This window comes from Tetrao urogallus (genome assembly GCF_951394365.1).
Source record: "Tetrao urogallus genome assembly, chromosome: 8".
NCBI lineage: Eukaryota > Metazoa > Chordata > Aves > Galliformes > Phasianidae > Tetrao > Tetrao urogallus.
Window position 1 is genome coordinate 29,146,793 of NC_136821.1, and position 20,573 is coordinate 29,167,365.

General features: G+C 40.3%; 1 protein-coding gene across 4 annotated transcripts in view; it reads right to left on the reverse strand.

Moving 5' to 3' along the window:
• Window positions 1-2,060: 2,060 nt before the first annotated feature.
• MYO1B (myosin IB) overlaps window positions 2,061-20,573 on the reverse strand; it is a gene marked incomplete at both ends in the record, with an annotated part of 79,361 nt that continues 60,848 nt past the window's right edge. Inside the window, 11 exons of one of the 4 annotated variants that reach the window (XM_079539153.1) lie at window positions 2,061-2,184; window positions 5,665-5,792; window positions 6,698-6,850; window positions 8,266-8,398; window positions 11,228-11,334; window positions 12,194-12,328; window positions 12,737-12,811; window positions 15,456-15,542; window positions 17,880-17,966; window positions 18,241-18,327; window positions 19,358-19,426. In XM_079539153.1, the coding sequence (XP_079395279.1) occupies window positions 2,061-2,184; window positions 5,665-5,792; window positions 6,698-6,850; window positions 8,266-8,398; window positions 11,228-11,334; window positions 12,194-12,328; window positions 12,737-12,811; window positions 15,456-15,542; window positions 17,880-17,966; window positions 18,241-18,327; window positions 19,358-19,426 (1,185 nt within the window). The remainder of the gene's footprint in view (window positions 2,185-5,664; window positions 5,793-6,697; window positions 6,851-8,265; window positions 8,399-11,227; window positions 11,335-12,193; window positions 12,329-12,736; window positions 12,812-15,455; window positions 15,543-17,879; window positions 17,967-18,240; window positions 18,328-19,357; window positions 19,427-20,573) is intronic. The other 3 variants (XM_079539155.1, XM_079539154.1, XM_079539156.1) reach the window with 3 other exon arrangements.

Sequence of the window (20,573 nt, forward strand, 5' to 3'; positions counted from 1 at the left end):
TTACAAAAGGGTTCAAATTTGGATCATAAAGAAGAAGTAGAGGTGGACACCCCACCCCTGGAGACACTCAGGGTCAGGCTGGAGGGGCTCTGAGCACCTGATGGAGCTGCGGGTGTCCCTGTTATCGCAGGGCAGTTGGACCAGGTGACCTTTCAGAGTCCCTTCCAACCCAAACAATTCTGTCATTCTATGATTTTGTCATCAGTTTGGGAAATATGTCTGTTGATTACTCCCACCTTTCCACATCCTGTGTACAGATTTCTAACAGCAACACTAAGTAACCAGCTAAAACAATTGCTTTGTATTGACATTACAGCAAACTCATCTACTTTAATCCCAAAGAGAGATGCAATACAACCCAGAACAACCTTTCTTCTGTTTTGTTTCAGACTGATGAGGAAGCCAACATTAATACCAGAGTATCAGCTGCTGCACACGGTTTGAACACGGAGCGCCAACAGCAACAGAGGAGCCTTCACAGCCAGTAGTGCTACGCAACGTCACCACCAGGAGAGTAACGAGACGCTGAACTTTTCTTTTTCTTTCCTTTATTTATGCTTGGACTTCCAGCACTGCACATCAGGGACCCAGGGTCTTCATCTGTCCTATTTCAGACTGCAAAAATACAATGGTTTCTCCGCTGTGCTCACATCAACAAAGCAAACAGTCACATTCAACAAGCCCTTCACGTGAGTAGTTACTTCTATCTTAAAAACACAGCTCCTCTTAAGGATTTCAGCTAACGCTTCTGGCTTATAAAGATTAAGTGCAATTAGTTACACTGAAAGTTTATAAGGTAGCTCTTGGATTGTATTTCTGTGCACACATTTACATCAGGCACACAAGTTATATAAAATAGCTTGGAGTACAAAAATACGGCTACAACATAGGAATACCAAACAGCACAGAATTAAAACAGTTTTATTACTGTAATACCAATTTATATACAGACCCTCAGATTCAGGAACTTGTAATTTTAAGTATTCTTCCCAAACTGTAGTGTACACTCTAAAAAACTGCAAATTAACAACACAACTCTACACTTTAACCCCTACAACTGTCTATGCAGGCTGCACCAACCCTCTCTTGCACACAAAAATGTATTATAAATAATTTTTCACAAAATGTCGTGTGTGTTTTATTGCACATTGTACATGCCAATATCTAAAGGAAAGGCCCAAAGCCTTCGCTTGGTACCAAGCAGCTTAAATACCTAGCAGTACTGTGTCATGAATACTATGGCGTTTTTCAGGCTCTAATCTTAACTGATCATTTAAAGAAAAAAAGCAGAACAGAAAAGGTTTCAAACCACGTGTTTTTGTGAGTGAAATAGGCCTCTTCAATTTTATTCTTATTTTTGCTGTATAAAGGCATTACAAATATCTGACCTAATTAAAAATCCTGTTTGAAAATTTCTGCTTTTTTTTTTTGTCTTTTTTTTTTTTTTTTTACTAAAAAATTATGCACGTAGCTGCTTGGGTAATGACACGTTCCTTTTGTTTTGCAGAATTAGGTGTTCCCATGCTGTACATACTGAAGGATTGAGCTACATAGGTGCTAGTGTTAGCTACAAGGGTCGGTGCCTGGTCTCAGCTCCCCCCATCTCTCCAGTGGTGGTGGCAAAGGAGGAGCCCATCAGAACACCACAGTGGGTTGGTATAAAGAAACTGGGCACAAGTTGCCACCAAGCCTCAAGGTCATGTATGGCTTTTGTTATGTGGATCTCTAGACTAAGAAATATGAGTAATTTATCATTAATATGTGGGTTTACGGTATGCTGCATTAAAATATGGCCACTAAACAAAGAGAATGATTCAGGTATGACAGGTAACTTGCCAGCTGGTAAAAATGCCCCACTGGGTAAAGATCTGCATGTTGAGGGTTAAAACTATGGCATGACGGATAAGATTAAAAAGTCAACTGATCCAATGTTTTGCCAAGGGCTTCTAAAGCTATTAGCCATCAACAGCTCCAGAAAGGGATAAAACCAGCAAAACCAAACGACTAAAATTGCACTATTACAAAGAAACAAGTCCATGGAAGGGAGTCACCAGCTGCAGTTAGGGGACAGCCACTTCAAGAAGCCGATTGTTTTTTCGTTTGCAAGTTGGGACGTTGCCATTTTTCTGGCTGCCTTGTATGAACTTCACACACACTTTGTCTTGTCTGAACTGGACCAAAAACCTAGGAGAGGGAATAAAACGCATGTTAGTGAAAGGTGGAAGGAATGCACAGGAAGTCTTCACTGCTCTAACTACAAAAAGACACCAGAGAAAAGGCTTTTGGAGAAGAGAAGGCTGTGAGGAGACCTCATTGCAGCCTTCCAGTATTTAAAAGGGAATTATAAAAAGGAAGGGAATCAACTTTTTACTCAGGTAGACAGTGACAGGACAAGAGGGAATGGCTTTCACCTCCAGGAGGGAAGGTTTAGAATGGATGTCAGGGGGAAGTTCTTTATAGAGAGGGTGGTGAGGTGCTGGAACAGGCTGCCCAGAGAGGCTGTGGATGTTCCATCCCTGAAGGTATTCAAGGCCAGGTTGAACGGGACCCCAGGCGGCCTCTTCTGGTACCACACATGGAGGTTGGTGGCCCTGACTGTGGCAGTGGGTTGGACCTTGATGATCCTTGAGGCCCCTTCCAGCCCAAGCCATTCTATGATTCTATGACACTGGATATTGCATCCTTGGGAATTTTTACTAAGCGAGGCAATATAATTAGAAAGAATATAATTGGAAATATATATTAAAAAATACACGCATTAAAAAATATAATTAGAAGAAAGCATAATTAACAGTATTTTACCATTTTTGGTCCATTACTTATACCCTATTTTCAGTTATCTACAATATGCCAGTGACTTAGGCACCTTTGAAAACTAGATTCTGCAGCCCTGTAATCAAAGGAAAAAATTCAAACTGGGGGTTTTGGGTTTGTTTGATAAAGCAACAAATAGGGATATAACTTCTTGTTACTTTCTTACCATACAATAAGGAAATTAAATCATAGCTACGCATTCTTACATTCTTTGTACAAAAAAAAAAAAAAAAAACAGTTCTCCCACTTAAAAGTGGATAAAGTGAATATCTATGTCTATATAGATATATCTGTGTATCTATAAACTGCAGTAAGTTCCAGACATCTGTTAATTCCCTCAAAGACCAACATCCCTGTGACTGAGAAGCTCAGCACAGCACAGCAGAAGCCACATCCCACGAGGAGATGGCTTCGTGCACACAAAAAGCCACAAACACTCAGCTGAGGATGACTGCTTGAGCCGAGCAGCATTTCAAAAGCTCAGCAGAAACTGAGGTGAATGCTGAATCCTTAAGCCAGCATCTCTGAATATCTCAATAAACAGGGAAAACGCTGTTAAATCTGTTTTATAGCTGAGACTCCCAGGCCCACAGAGTGCCTTCCTGCTGGCATGTCGGAAATGCGCTGCAAAACAAACCAGCATTTTAGCTGCCTTCTTCTTTCTTATAACTACTTAGCTCTCACAGCCTCGGCAATTAGGAAAACTCATTTCCTCCTCAGCAATATCCTATAGCCCAGGGAAAATTAATCTGGATTTGACACTTCTTGTTACATACTGGATGAGAAGTTTCAGTGCATTTGAAGAACTGCTTTAAAAAAAACCAACAAGCTCACCAATAGCCTCACACCTCTCACTGATAGGGAGAGCAAATTAAAAGCAATAAACAGGGCAGTGCTGCTTTCTGGCTCACGTGCAGCAGTCACTGACCTAAGAAGTCCTCTGTAACAGCAGATTTTCCCTTTTTGCATCCTTAAAACGTCCTCCAGCAGAGGCCAAAAACTTCAAAGAATTTGTCCTCCATCCGGAAGCCACAAATCAAGCTGACAGCGTGGCCCAGGGGAGAAAGCGGCCGTGCCGTGTTGCCCCACAGCCCTGCTTTCCTGCCCAACCCAGCAGGCTCCAAAATTAACTTGTTCAGCACTTCCTGCCATGCAGGCAGCCACAAAATGGGAGCTGGTTTCAGAGCCACCACCTCTTGTCATCAACAATGCATTTTCCTCTGACTTTCATCAGTCTTCCAAGCCTTGCCAGCAAGTGTGCCGGTAGCGCTGGCAGGCAAAATGCATCTTCTGATACAGCTGGCTCTGCTCCTGAGTCACTGCTCCAATAACATGTGTCAACACTGACTCAACACACTCCTGGATCAACAGCACTTTTGGTTTTATAAGCAAAAAGTCACGCACAGTAGTCAAAGCGTGGCCTCTCCTTCTCCTCAATTCCTAGTTTGGCCTGTAACTAAACTCTGGCATACAACAAGAGTAACGCATTGAACAGTCATCTCTGTTGACAGCAATGAGAACAAACAAAACTGAAAACTATTTAGTCTGGATAAAATCAAGAGCAATACACACTTGAATGGTTTTAGTCTCCAAAGCAAGTAACCAAACCACATCCCAAAATACAAGACTTCCAGAAAGCAAACTGGTCTCCAAATCCTGGCTGGAAGGCCAGACTAGAGCACTGCACACTTAGATTTAACTCCAGTTTATTCCTTTATAGCAATCACTGAACTAGTAACTGAGCAGGGACAGTCACAACTCTTGTAGAGGCTAAAAAATCACTCACTTCAGCAAAAATGGAATAAATCACATCTGGCAGCAGAACACTGGAAAAGGGCAGATGTCATTTTCAAGGAAACAGCAAAATCAGTCTTTATATAAACCCTCAAAGCTGATCAGATACAAATTGTTATCACCGCCTGAGCTCTAGAATGCTATCAGTGCTGTACAATAGATAAAAAATTACATTTTCACCTGCAAAAAAATTATTTTGCTAATGTTAAAGGTTTCCAAACGTTCTTCCTTATTAAAAATGAATAAATCCACTAAATCAACACCACTGAAATCAGGAGGTGCTTCACACAACAGACTATATGCAGAACAATGGTGGGTAAGTGATGGACTCCTATGGAACAGAATTCATGAGTCCACATGAAAGCAATATCTTTAGTCCATGATTATAAACGCTGCAAATTCACATCTCACTTCAGGTCAAAATACGAAACTGAATCAAATAAATTCTAATTTGAGATACAATCTATTTATAAAACAGAAAAAGAAAAAAAAACCTACCAAGAAACAGAATGAAACAACTAAGCAAAAAAAAAAAACCTCAAACAACCACCACACCAAAAGGCCAACAACTGATGACCGAAACTCCATAACAAGGAATTTAAGAATATATCTTTCACCATCAGAATAAAAAAAGGTTGAGCTTCATGGACCTACACTACCAGCACTGCTGCTACGTGTGTTTTTTGTTGTTTTCACAGGAACCTGGCACACGATGTCCATTCTAATTAATTGATAAACATCTCATAGGAGTATGTGAAGCTCTCATTTCACACATGAAAGAGTCTCCTCAAATGTAGCATCTCTTCATTGTCTCTCAAGCAGCATTTCTGCTTCACAGCTCTACTTGAAACTATGTTACGGACATTTTTGCTATTGACTTTTGAGGAAATAGGAGCCATAAGGAATATTAGGGATGAGAATCTATTGAAAATTGGATCCTTATTTATACGCACTCGGTCGAGAGAAAAATAGTAATTGCGAAGCAGTGTTCTGTTTCTCTAACACTAGATACTTCTTAGCACATTGCAATATAAGAAATGCAAGCAAGAAACATACTCATCAGAAATCTCAATGTTGAGCTTCTGCTTGGTTTGGCTGAGAGTAGTGCGGTAAAGTTTAGTGGCCATTTCAATAAGGTGATCGCTGCTGAGCAGGAAATCCCCTTTGCTAGCTGCTCCTGAGCCCTGGAACACAAAGAAAAGTGGTTAGGATGACCAAAATCTGAAGTGTGCATTCAATGCCAACAAAGCAGGATGCTTTACAATGAGTCCTCCCACTGCAGTCAAATAAGTCTTGTAAATTAAATAGAGATGCTGTGCAGTGCTGAGGCTCAAAATACAATTCAGTCTCAAATAAACAGTAAATTTGTTGATAATAATAAAAACTCCTCCTCAGCCTAAAGGAAAGTCACCATCCCTTGTCCAACAACGCTGTATTGTTTCTGTCTCCCTCTTCTGGCCATGCCACCGCAAGTTCACATTTCTTTTCCAGGAAGGAACAAGAACCAATTAATGCCACAGCATTTGGAAGAAGGTGGTCAGTATGAAAAGACTCTATATATAGCATTCCTCAAACCCATTTAAGCCAGAATACAAGTGCTAGCTTAATGATTTTAGCAGAGCAGTACTGACAGCGCTGAGAAGTAAATATAGCACTGAAGTAAGTTCTTTGGAACTGAGTAACCAAGTGAGCTGTGCCATAATGTGAGTTTCTTGGAATCACAAAAAGAAGAGAGAAACATTCTGCTGGCGTGTCAGGAAGAACTATACAAGCAGCTAAAAAGGAAAACACTGTCACTAGGTATAAGCAGCAGATCAAAGGCTCATTATACTAACGGAAAATGTTAATCCAAAAGAGGCTACAGTGAAAAACGTTCACAATTAAATTATCATTCAGGATGTAACAACTGTTCCTGTTTGAAACCAGGAGTTTTAAATCAACATTTTTGCAGACGGGGCAAAATGAAAAAATAGCAGTCTCAACCTTCAGGCTAATCCATTTGACCAGATGCTACAAGACAACCAGTAAGCCATTGTTATATTGCTACGCATCAAACAAGCATTTACTATATGAGGAAGTCACAACCAACCTCCTTGAGGTGCACTGCAAAGAAGCCATCATTTTGGGAACTCATGGACACTTTGGTAACGTCTCCCAGTGGAACCTCCGACTTGATATTTCCCGACTTTTGATCCGCAAGGAGAACGTTGTTTTTGGTTAATAAGAAAATCCTGGATGTAGCCTGTGAAAATACAAAATCGCAAACCACTGTCTACACAAAGAGGCAATTTAGGCTTTACTGAGCACCCACTTAGACTACAAATCATTCCTGGAGTTGATAAGTTTGGCCCATTTAAGTAAACACCAACATTTGTTGTTCAGCAAAAACTGCAGATGAGTTAAAATTAGGTCAAATTTATTTGTGTGTCTAATTACAGATAGAACAGCTTAGCTCATTTTGGCACGTATGCTTAGATATAAACAGTTTCTTTAATTACCAGCTTACAGTTATAAAATCCAGGAAATAAAGTCCAGAACCACAAATCAGAAATACCCTCATTTCTCATGCAGAGAACCATGTAAGAAAATCCTTAAAAATACAACAGATACAAAAATATATGTTTTAAGAAGGTATTTAAAATCAAAGCTTCAAATAGGACAGCTTATGTTTGGTGTAAACCTGTTGTAAAATATCACGATAATTCAATTACGTAGTTTCTTCTCCTGGAAAACTTCAAAGAAAAAAATCTTAGCCATTAAGACATCTCTGTCTAAAGCACATAGACCCATAGCTCATTATTATTATTAACTTTGAGCGCTGTCTCCCGTGCCAATTCAGGAAAGATACTGTCTTCATTTAATTACTCCCCTCCACACTGAAAAATTGATTTGGCATCAACAACAGTCAACCTAATTTCTCTCCTACAAATGCATAAATGACACTTACATCTTAGAAGCTGAGATCTACTAGTTGGAATATTTAGACAGATACGGTGACAACAATTATATCTACTACAGGAGAACAATGCTTCCTGTTTCAGTAACTATAATTTAAATGCAAAATAAGTTCTGTCTTGCCAGAAAAAAAGTACGCTGCATATTTAACAGCTTTATTTAAATGATATTATCAACTTGCCTCTTAATTCCAAAAAAAAGGCTTTTGATATCAATCAGAAGGTGGGCACATTTACCAACGTCTGCCGCTCGTGGTTTTAAAACATATTAGAACGTGATCATCATGGATTTGAAAGCTGTAAGTTTTTCAAATATTTCAACGCAAACAATATTTTCTAAATATTTATTTCATTCAACTGGCCAAGTGAAAAGATTATCACAAAGGCTGCATTTAGTTGTGAATCAATACAGCCTGTTGCCAGTTGATGAGATGCCATTTTTGCTTGGAAAAGCCACTGAAAACCGTATGCCCAAGCAAGCTTTTACCAACCGTGAGGTAAATTTACAGTGGGTGTTTAGAATAAAAAATTTACATAAATCCAACACTTCAGGTGTTGCCCTTAAAAAAGTTGCGGTGTTTTTTTGTTTGTTTGTTTGTTTTTTTCCCACCTTGGTACTATTACATGACAGAAATTAAATCTTCCTGTCAGTTTACAACAAAATCAATCGACCCTTCTGGATAAAGCAGCATCATTTTATTACCTTGCCATTAGCTCTATTGATCTTATTCACAACTTCGGCAATAATGATCTTCTCATCCACAGCATCCTTCAGTTTTTTGTACTTGGGGTTCTTGCTGATCTCCAGGTAAGCCCCTTGGAATGGCTGCCCAACGCTGCAAAACAAAGAGAATCAGAGTTGAATACGAATCTAATACAAAACAGGTATTGCTCCAGGCTCCGTGGACTCAGGATTTGCTCCAAATGGAAGCTTCCCTAATCCTGGATACATCATCTTCCAGAGAAAGTCATCTTCCACCTCGTCATTTGCAAAAGACCCAGATCCAGAGCCAAGCGACCCAGAAACCTTTGCTTTCAATTTCTCCCTCTTTGAAATAACAGCAAGGCAGACTGCTACATTACTGTGTAACAGAATAATTACAGCAACACATTGCCGAATGCAAATATGTCAATATCTCAGTGTTTATGCAACCTAATTTCTCCTCACTGCTGCTGAGGAGCTGGGAGCTGCTTCCCCAAGACAACAGGAGTGGCACCAGCATTAATGCAGTGCAGAGGTGTTCACAACTGAATCTATGCCATGAAGGCACACCACGTTCATTAGAAAAATTTGGGAAGTGTGGCTCTATCCCACAACACACTATCCCCAGAAAAAGAAAGAGGGGTGCTAAATGGTAAGCATTTTAGTCATGCTCTCTTGCATATATTAACAGCAAAGCATCAGTGAAGAACGAGAAATTCATCTTTCAAGACAGTAATAGGATATTTATTTTCCTGCTCTGGAAGCAATTCCAAATAAACGGGCCAAATGGTTACCAATACCAGGCACATGCATTTCTCTGTATATGCAATCAGTTTTGATGTAAAATCTCCCAGTAACGGCCTGTTTGTGAAAACAGAAGAAATTCAACTTTCAAAAGAACAGCAGCTCTGTCTCTTTGCAGCATTTCAGAGAGACAATAATTCCCCTTGAGGATTCACTCGTTAGATGTGTAGCAGCCCTTCGCCAACACTTGCTGTCCTTGCAGCTCACCCCATCGTTACCTGAGGGTCGTGTAACGACAGCTCCCCTATCAGTCGCTGCTTGTTTTGCTTGGAAGTCACTTTAACTAATCACTTTGATTAAATTACAGTCTAAGCAGTAAATGCAAAGCTTTGCCAAGGCGAGAGCCCAAAAGGAACCGCTACATTATCTGGAAAAGCACTGCCTTTTCTAATCACCAGCTCACAGGGAGAGAAAAGGAAGGGCACTGGATTTTTAGTAATCACCAGAAGTTCCTCTCTGCTCTTCAATAATTACACTGCACGCAGAAAATTAGCCACGTCCTTCAAATCACTATCATTCCAACTAATCAGAAACTTTATACAAAATTTCCTCCACCCTTAGGCCAATAAAAAATTCAACAGGAATTAATCAGCTCTGAATACAGTTCACAAGGGAAAAGGAGATGGAAATGTTTCTAAATCAGAGAGGGCTGAGGAGTGGGGAACGCATTCTAACTTCCCACTGAGTTGACGCTTTCTGTTTTGGTTTTTATTAATTAACACTATGAAACCATAGTCACCGAAACCATAGGTTCCCTGCAGATTTTGTCCCTGATCAAGTGACAAATCAAAAGTTACTTTCTATCACATTTACCACTTGGATAGAGATCACTCAGCTACATATTGCAGCAAAATACTGCATTGTTCAGCCTTGGACGTTTCTGTGTGTAAGTACCAAAGAGGGATGCAAAATTCCTTCCTTCCCACACTGATCAGACAAGAAGTCCAGGGGCAGCATCTTTCTCTTTTCCCAACAGCATGAAAAGGGATCACAAAGCAAATAAATGAGCAAACCACAAGCTGACATACACAGCCTTTAAATAAGTAATCTGCTGAAGGCAAGAAACCGAGCCCATTACAGGAAATAAAGGAAATGCCTCAGTAAAAAAATGAAGAAAACAAACCAATAAAATGCACAGACATTGAAGCAGAGCCTCTCCATGCATGGAATTGGCCCCATCAACTGTTGCAAGATCCTGGCCCTGCCTCATTTAACATTGCTTTGCTCCTCTCTCTTCAAACTGTGGCACACAATAGAAATCTCTGTCAAGATGAACGATGCCTTTGTTTTCAATGAAAACATTATTTCGCAGCTTGTATTTTCTTAAAAAGTGCAATTCAACTTCTTTCAAAGACATCCAACCTCTATTTTGTCATTTTATTGCATACACAAGACACGCATATTGCTTAAGTAAAATCAGATACTGCTGCACTTCCCTGGGCAATGTTAGCTGCAGGGAAAGGAAAGACTAAAAGTTAACAGATTTTAGGTGCTCAGCAACCTGAGAAATCAAAGAACTTGTACAGACGTTTCACATTCGTCAGTAGTTTCCAACAGAAAAAGTAAAAATTTGTAGAATTTAAATTAATGGTAGAGCACTTTTTAGAAAATTCTCCTTTCAGAAAAAAATACATACGTGCCAATGCATGTAACTTAAAATCCCCAGTCTTCCAATCCAAACATTACTCTGATTGCACTAATTAGGAAGATAAGAGCGGTGCCTGGCACGCCTCATTGGGAATGATGTGGTCACTTACAGCCCTTCAGTCGGCTTTGCACTTCTGGGCTGCAGGAACCAGCACAATGGAAACTAGGGGAAAGAATGAGTTCAACTTCTCCAAATTTTTACTGTGCAGGTCTGTCATAGGGGATCAGAGCAACAAAATGTCATGGTTTCGGAAAAGAAGTGCTCAGTATCACAGGATGAGCAGCTGCAACAGCAGGCAAGCTAACTTAGAGGCAAACTGAGGTCAGTGAAGTAAATGATGGAGCCGTGATCGTTCAGCAGCCCCTACAGTAAAACATTACAGTGAAACAAGGAAAAGCTCTTTCTTGCCTAAGATAAAAAGCAAAATCGTGCACAGCTTCCTAAACGCGCGGAAGGATAGTAAGGATATTGAATTTATTATACAGGAAAACCTGAGGAGTAGGTAATCACCTGGCTGGATATAAAGCCTTCTTGTCCTTGAAAAGTTCGCTTGCTTCCAGTTTTTCTTCATATATAAGCTTCTGCTGATCTGTGAACTGGTCTCTGTACTTTTTACACTGCAAAACACGATATGTCAAACAAACCAAAAATTATCCTTCCAATTCTGATCTGAAGCAGCAGCACCACAAACTAATGTTTGCTTATTGCTCGATTTGTACATTCTTTGTATGCTTTTGAGGCGACTCAGCTCCGTTCTACATGTCTCTAGCACAGTAACAAGCTGCAGAGGTGTTTTCCTCCTCACCCATTCCACATTCTTCTCAATTACACCAAAAAGAATCTCTACAACATCTCATTTAAGCACAACATGACTGGAATGCCAAGCTAAAAGGGTTCACAGAACATGCAGATGCACAATTGCGGATGCTTATGTAAGCACACAGAAAGAACAAAACATAGCTGAGAGGATGACTTTTGCAAGCACAAAAGTGAAAATGGTTCCTTGATAATGCACAGAAAATATAGCCCACGAGCTCAGTAAAATGTCTCATCAGCACTTACATTGATTCTCACCATTCTCTCCATTCAAAGATCCAAAACAAATTTCAGCTGACCTCAGCTCATAAGTAAAAAATTCCACCAAGTACTTCCAATGTTGGGCTGAGAGCTAGTCCCAGCCCTGGCCACAGACACGAGGACTATAAGGTACCAATTAACAGGGAACAGGCATGTGGCTTCAATATCTAGTTAAAAGCCAATAGCAGGAAGCGATCCTCTTTCCCCAGCCCCAGGAAGAAATAGGCAGGATAGTTATACCCCTTGAAGGCCAAAGACAATGATCTTCCAAAGAAAGAAAATCATCCTGACTGGAATGGGAAGAAATGCTTCCTAAAAATAGGCTCTTCAGGAAGGAAACAAATCTGCTGACAGTCATACACTGAATTTCTGTACAGGCTGGACCAGAACGTGCCCTACCCTCCACAAATGGAAAATCCTCTTCAGTTCCTTGTGAGTTGAGTCCAAGAAAAGGTAAGGTCTCGCTGGCCAGTTTTTATCTATTGGTGATAAAGAAGGCATCTTCTTCTTCATTTCCAAGAAGTATTTCTGCATCTGAGATAAAATTGAAGCAAGATGTTTTATTAATGTTCAAATACAGACTTACTGAAATACGCATGGCAAAGCAGATGCTGTGTGATTAAAAGCACCGTTACCAAACTGCAACTCTCAGCTTTAATAAACATCAGCACAGATTCTTAAAAAGCTGGCCATATTGGAAAAAGCAGATTTAGATGTCATGAGTATGACAAATGCATAGTTAGTGCCACTCCCACACCTTCAAAACACTATTACTGTTATTCTTTCTTTACAATGTCAGAAAATTTATTCATTTTCTGCTTGCTTAGCTTGGACACTTCCTTACAAAGACCACAAAGGTCACAAAACAACTGTTATTTTTGCAAGAAAATATACAAAAATTAATACATAATGTACATATGCTTTGTACAGATATATACATACAAGTCTCTGAAGGGTAAATTCATAAATTTTTCTTCCAGCGTTGGCTCTGAAGAATTTCCTGTACTCTCTACGGACCTAAAAAGTTAAACAAACCCCCCAAAGTGAGCATGAAAATGAATGTGTTCTCACTGGTATTCTTATAAATCTTTATGGCAGAAAACAGTCAGAAAGCAGACAAACATGCAAAGTGTTCCCTGAAAAGCAAACTCTAAGTGGATACACTTAAAACATATGAACCGGGCTACAGATTAAGAGGTCAGAATGTTACCTCAGACGACCTCAGCAGAGTCATCTGCAAGTGTGACAGAGAATTTTAACTATCTTCCTTTGAAAACACAACACTCGATACTGTTGGATTCACAGAATTCTGACTATCTTCCTGGGCTTTTTCATAAGGTGAAACTGAGCACATCCAATGTGAGAATGAACGGGAAGCCCATGCTCATGTCAGAGCTGAAGCACCCGCTGGCCTTCCTCCAAGTTTGGAGCAGCCGGGGACACACCTGTTAAGAGTTTGGAGCAAAAACCAGAGAAAACATCGTGGCTTTGCATAATTTACCCCAGAGCAAATCTAGCGGTTTCAGTGAACTTGCCATGTGCTGCTAAATTCACTGCAACCGAAAAATAAAGTGAGACTGAAAAGAAAAGGCTGTGGGGAGACCTCACTGCAGCCTTCCAATACTTAAAGGGAGTTCATAAACACGAGGGGAACCAACGTTTCACACAGGTAGACAGCGACAGGACAAGGGGCAATGACTTTAAACTAACGGATGGAAGATTTAGATGAGATATCAGGGGAAAGTTCTCTATTGAGAGAGTGGTGAGGTGCTGGAACAGGCTGCCCAGAGAGGCTGGGAGGCTCCCTTCATAATAAAAATGACTAGAGTTGTTATTCACTGATTTTCTGTGAAGTCTGGTGCTGTAAAACTGGTGCACAGCCCCTACTGTATTCAAGAAATGAGTACATGTGGTAGATACTAAGGGACATAGTTCAGTGGGGAAATATTGGTGGTAGGTGGATGGTTGGACTGGATGACCTTGGAGGTCTTTTCCAACCTTGGTGATTCTACAATCCTATTTATTACTCAGTGATGGAAACTCGAAACCACTCCAGCCATAATCACCCCAAATCTCGCTCTTCTCAGAGATTCTCTTTAATAATGGTGCTTTACATTCCCTTGCAAGGTGTGCACATTAATTTGGAACACGGGGTCTTGCTACACATCCACAGAGTCTACTGGAACTGTGGGGAGGCTGCAAAGCAAGCACTGATCAATGCAAGCGTTCCAGAAAAGCCTATCTCCAGAAAGTTGGAAAGCACCACAGATGGTATTAAAATCTACTTATTACACAACAATAAAAAAACTAAAACAAAAAAACCTCAAGAATTACTGGATTAATCTTGATCACTTGTATTAAGTTTAATTCTTCACTTATGTATATTTTGGGTGAAGCTTCTACAACATAAGACAGAAGAGAATTGCCTGTGGTAACAGTGGTGAAGTGGAATTACAGAGTGGGTTCTTGTTCAGAAAGCTCTGTGTGTTTCAGGTGAGGCAAACGTGCCACTTACACCATTTAAAAATTTGCTGGAAAACCACACGACAGACAGGCAGAGGAACATTCTGGCTGCAATGTGCCTTAAAAGTTTTGGATTCATCAGTTTTCATTCAAATGCTGCTGTATGATATGCAACAGCCTCTGAGTTCTCATTTTAAAATGACAAAAACAGACCCACTTTGGCAGTAGCACTTAATGTGCGATTCTGATCTGTAGAATGACTTCTTACAATGGCTCCTCTGTATTTCTAGCTCTGCTTTCCATGTATATATTGTAACGTAATTTTTATATGCATAGTGTGCCCATATTACATGCGATTAAAAGTTTCCTAGGTATTTACACCCATTTCATCACTGTTAAAATAAATTTGAGAACATGGTAGCTGGACTTATCATTATCGGGTTGTGGTTGTTTCCTTTCAGCCTTCTGTAGCCCACAGTACCCCATTAGCTAAGGTGGCACCCAAGCCAAACAACGATTTAGATTTCTGCAGTTCCTCAGGACTGCATCTGTAAAAGTACGTTTGAAAATCTACAGTGAGCAGAACCATGTAAATCATGTCATGTGTCATGTAAATCATTTGGGCGCAGACCTGAAATATCCCAAGTTGCCATTTTTATAGTCTATTTACAGAGCAGAACTACATTTTTCCAGATTACAAACGTGTTTTCTTTTGCCAACCAGTCCTTGAAAGCAAGGGACAGACAACGAAAGTCTATTGCACATCATAGCTCTGCTGGGAGGTCAATGATGCCACCAGCCATAGGTGACCGCATGCAATGCCGTGCCCTACACAAGCTCAGTGGTATCAGCCGTGGGCTCAGCATTGTGATGTGAGCAGCAGTGAGAGTCTGCAGTTCCTCTCCGCCTCCATTCAAATAAGCAGAGGTCACAAGTAGAAAATAAATGCTTGTAATCTGTCCAGACAGGACCTCTGCCAACACAGGTCATGTTTATGAGCCATACTAGAGTCCTTTTAGATTCAATGAGGCACATTCAGCTTACGAATTTTGCTGTCAATTCACTGAAAAAGTTAAGCAACATAATTTTGTGCAAGAACATTCTTACTATCAATCCCCCACACCTGCTGATTTAAGCGTTAGTAAGGTGCCACGCTGTAATGAGTTCATGTAGGCAGAAGGGAGTGTTTAAGAAGTACCTTCAGTCCAAGCCAGTAAGCCCAAATGACTGCAACAGCATGCTTACGCCTAGCCTCCTCCTTCAAGCGTTTCAATTCCCTTCGAGCCTAAAAGGTTTAGATAGTGAACAAAAGAGACAGCCCGATGCAGACAGCACAATGACCAGGAAAGGCTTCTCCCAAACAGAACAGCCAACATACAATCAAGGTACAGAGAGATGGAAGAACAGTGTTTAACCTCCGAAACCCCTTTTGTGGTGTGAATTGGTGCTAAACCGCATATGAGGTCCAAAAAGCCTCAATTTGATCTTTTATTTCACAGATGAGAATTTTATCTGCCCTCTCATTTGCTGCCAACGTTTCCATCTCATCCTACATGCACACCCTTGCCATCAACAGTAAGTACCGTGATCAGAATGACGTCTATGGAAACCAAGACCGAAATCTCACCATCTCAGCAGCTCTTCCACTGGCAAGTGCTGGATCATAACCCTGAAACTGTGTGTGATAATAATGACGGCACTGCACTAAGGGCTTTTATTCTGGAGGTGATTTTGATTTTTATGTACTTAAATAAAATTCTACAGCCTGGTAAATTATTCCTTTCTCTATGGAATGAAAAGGTAAGCCCCCCAACATAGAGCCTTCCTGCATGTAAAGAGATAGGCGCCCACCTACAATTCCTCAATAATTCCCATTTCAGGAAAGCAATTTGCAAAGCGAACACATATATGGGCAATTTAACAGAATCAGGTACTTTAGAGGATATCCAAACCTCTGTTACTCAGTATGTGATTGCAAAAACCAAACGGAACGGAGAGTTCCAGTGCTATAACATCAGAGAGGCACAGCAGCTCTGCCAATGTCGTCAAGTTATACATTGTCAAATGGAACTGTGCAGCTGCAGGTCCAGCCTGTGCCTGTAATGGAGCTAGCATGGGATGCAGGCACTCACAAAAATGCTTCTACTCATCTGAATGGGACGAAAGCTTCAACCACACTGTACTGGCAAAGTAAGGATTATGCAAAGTCAGAAAGTTTCGTCTTGTGAAAAGGAAGGAAATCGAGCACTTGAGGTCTAAGCTTTTCTTTAAAAGCAAGTGATTTCTGAAGATAATATACTCTTCTTTTTGAAAACTTCTAAGCATTTAAATGATAAGCTCTAACACAATTAATACTATCACATCCATTTCTGATCTGGTCCTTTCTAGCTCCGAAGAACATCTTAAACTCAAGAAAGTAAATATCACCTGTGCAGTACTGATCAATTTTTCAGGTGAAAGGAACTGTGGATAAAAAATAAACTACCCATGCGTTGCATTTAAGTAAACAAAGAGGAAACTGTTAAGTTCAGTAGCCACCTAAATGTCAGATTAGATGCTCTGCAGGGTCTCTCTGCAGGGAGGGAAACTCTGCACGTTTGCTTTGACTTGCAGTGCTGCCACTCCATTGCAAATCTAACAGCTTTCTATCAAAACAGCAATAGTCAAACTCTGCATTCTACTTCAGATGTGATGTGAGCACATTTCTACATCTTGTTGGCAAGGCGATCAGACAGCACTTCCCACCTCATCCTAAATAATAACTGGGAGATGTTTTAAACATAATGAATCAACAGAACATAATTTTCAAATAAGTTAAGATTTTACTAGTTTAAACCAATACAACTTTGACCTCCAGTGAGAAGCATTTCAAATGTTCACAAAACCCACAACTGCAGGCTGGGGATTAGCAAGAATCTTTCAGTGGGACTTTGCTTCTGAAAACAAACAGCTGATGCTGGAATTCCTGGGATTTTTCTAGGGCTGCAAGTTTAGAATTGCAAACTAGCACCATTTTCTGCTAAAAGATCTGGTCATGAAGCCGCACTTTAATTGCAGCTACTAAAATTTTCTTACTGGTTCAAATCACAGCCAGAGAGTGAATTAAACCAATTAAAATGAATATTGAGTAAAATGAACAGCATTGGTTTGAACTTGCAAATGAAGACTGCTCAGGGTGCAGAATACACAGCCTGATGAAAGTGTCAATTAGATCTCTAGGACAGTGTCACTGAAAGCACTTGTTAGGGGAGGGAAAAAAACCACTGACAAACCACAACCTTCTCTCCCCGCCACAAACCATGCTTTGCACATTTACAAGTAGTTAAATGCATTTTCTAATTTGAGAATAATGGAGTCTAGTCGTTTTTAATCTGGTCTAATGGCTTGTTAGTGCAAATCACTACTTGGCTGCCATGCATGGTATTTCCTACTCTACAAAACACTGACGTACAGAATGTTGTCAGATTTAAGGATGGCATGAATGGAAATGGAGGGAACCAATGATCATGCGCTATTATTTTTAAGTCAATCGTATTAGTTATTAATTCTCACTATTTACTACTGATTAATTGTTGACATCGTCGGGTAATGAAGGGGGTCTTATGACATGTGCATGAAGTACCTTATATCCAAGCCAGTAAGCCCAAATAACAGCAATAGCATGTTTATTTCTAGCCTCCTCCTTCAGTCGTCTCAGTTCCCTTCGTGCCTGCGATGTGTTTGAAAATGGGATATAGAAAAGCTTAGGGAAGAAAAGGTTACTGCAAGTTCCCAACGGTGAGAGAAAGAAACCAGCCACCACAAAGAGCAAATATTAAAGCACATCCCAGCTTCCTAGCCTGCACCAGCTAAAACACGTTAGCAGCAAAGAGGAAAAAAAATCAGTAGTTGAAGCCACTGAAAATAGTTTCAGCTAGAATGCCCTCAAGGGCCCTATTCTGTCAAGAGACAGTTAGGTGCAGAATTTGTTACCGCTTTCTCACCTGGGTACCATGCCAGTAAGCAGCAATTATTGTGGCAGCCTCGTTACAACGCTTCTGGTGCTTCAGCTCCCGAAGAAGTTTCCGAGCCTGTAAACAATTGAAAATAAAAAGTAGCTTGACCCTAGATCTCTTTATGACTATCTGCACAATGGCAACTATATTTCCCCTCTTCACAGCATATGCCTTTTCCCTTTAGAAATAAATCACAAGTAAATTGCACTGTTGCAGGCAACACTTAAGGCTGCTGTCAAACCAGGCTTTTATCCCCAGCACTGCTACCACCAAACATTATGTTCTCCATTGACAAATGAAGAAAAAAACATAATTCAAGATGAGATGATGATTTGACTGAGTTCTCTCCAAATAACACACAAGGGAAAAGACAGCACAACAACTTTTAGGCTGTCAGAATACTTCTAACTCACATTTTTAAAAAAGAAAAAGATGGAGTACAACTCATAAGAAACAATAAAACCAAATTATGCTAGCGTATTGACAACAGAGTTCAAAGCCTGCTGGGCAGCAGAGGGCTGCTGACACCTATAGGTTGTAACTAAAGCCCCTTCCCTGTCCAATAAGAAGGGAACTGACTCCAAAATCAAAGGCAGCCCCCTCCTCCCTAAAGAGAGAAGAAAATGACAGCCTGTGGGATGGAGAAAGGTTAATAAGAAAACAGAGGAGCCCAGAACATTTTTTTCTGATGCTGAACAGCTTTAAGCACTGTTTTCATGGGAACTGTTATCCCCATTTTTGCCTCTCACTACTGCATCACTCCTTAAGTCTGGCTTAAGAACACTGGCTGCAGGATTCTCCCTTTGCAAAGTACAAACCTCTGAGACGCAAAGTTGTCACAAAGTTTAGACAAGCAAGCAATGACAAGGCACCTGCTTAATGGCAGGGATGACACGCTTTCACCCCTCTGCTTAGCAAACAGCAGAGAACTGGAGACATAACCCAAGCAATGTTCTGCTCAGGTGATCCAGACTATTTAAACCTGCTTACAGTGACCCTAACTCATGCCAAGAAGCGTGAAAGCCAGGAGGCTCGGTGCACTTCAACTGTGTTTTCTTTCCCACTCTGTAACTCACAGGCACAGCCATAGGAAGAGGAAACTCACCTTCCACCCTCTGATGTACGACTGTACTATAATAGCTGAACTCTTTATCTTCTGATACTTCTTCTGTTGCTGTATAAAAATGAATATATGATGCTCAGAATATTGCGTTACTAACATCTGAAAATATCACTAGGGATAGAAGTAATAAATGTTAAATATGAACAATTTCTGAACAAGCAGATCAAAGCACAGATTGTCTGTTAAACTGGAGAGGAAACAAAACCCATCAACAATGCTACATGGACAATGCCACTCTCTGTGTACAGAAACAGTTCATGGTCAGCAGCACAAAAGTTACATGGATTAAATACTAACAGTAACAGCTTTATTTGTCTTTCCCACCAGTAGGGCAGCATACAAACTCTCAGAAATACTCAAATTTGTTGGCTAAGCTTTTCATTGCCTTTTATGCTTTTTCTATTAACTTAGGGAAAAACAAAACCAAAAAAACCCAAATGTACTCCTGAATGACACGTTGGGATATTATCCAAGTACACCAGGCATTTTCTTACTAAAAAACAGCAGCTCTCCAGTAGGCTACCGGCCACTATAACAGTGAATAACAGTTGATTGACTTTGCAATATGGCTTCTGGGCTTCATGCTCAGCCCCATCAGTACCAGGGAGCATCACTGTGAGTGAGCCAGAGAGACTTGTAAGACTCAGCAAGGGTCTACAGCTAGGAAATCAACAATGACGTGGACTTGGTTATGTATGGCAACGACATTTTCCATTCGTTATGATCATACGAGATCTCAAATCAGAAGCACGGGCGCATTGCAATTCTGTACTGATGCTGCTTGTAGAAACAGTGTATTCAATCGCAAAAATTCACAGAGAAGAGTTTTACAGTGTAAAAGCATTTCTTCTCAGGTGCAAATAACTACACTTTTTTGTAATAATCCATATTTTGCTTTCATTATCCATGATAATTGAACCAAACATGAATGGCTTTCAAGATGACAAATGAAAGTGCTCGTCAAATGAAAGGAGCAACTGTCAGTTCTCCAACTTCCAGTTTAAGATGCTTTCTCCCTCTTTCACGTGATATTTTATCAAGCTTTCTAATATAGGTAAGGAAATGCACTTTGACATCTGAGACTTTAACACTTGATAACAATCTATCTGTTGTACCACATGCCATTCTCTAACTGATAAAAAGACAGCTCATAATGGCACGGAAGACCCAGTCTACAAAAAGATCTGTTTGAAAACTG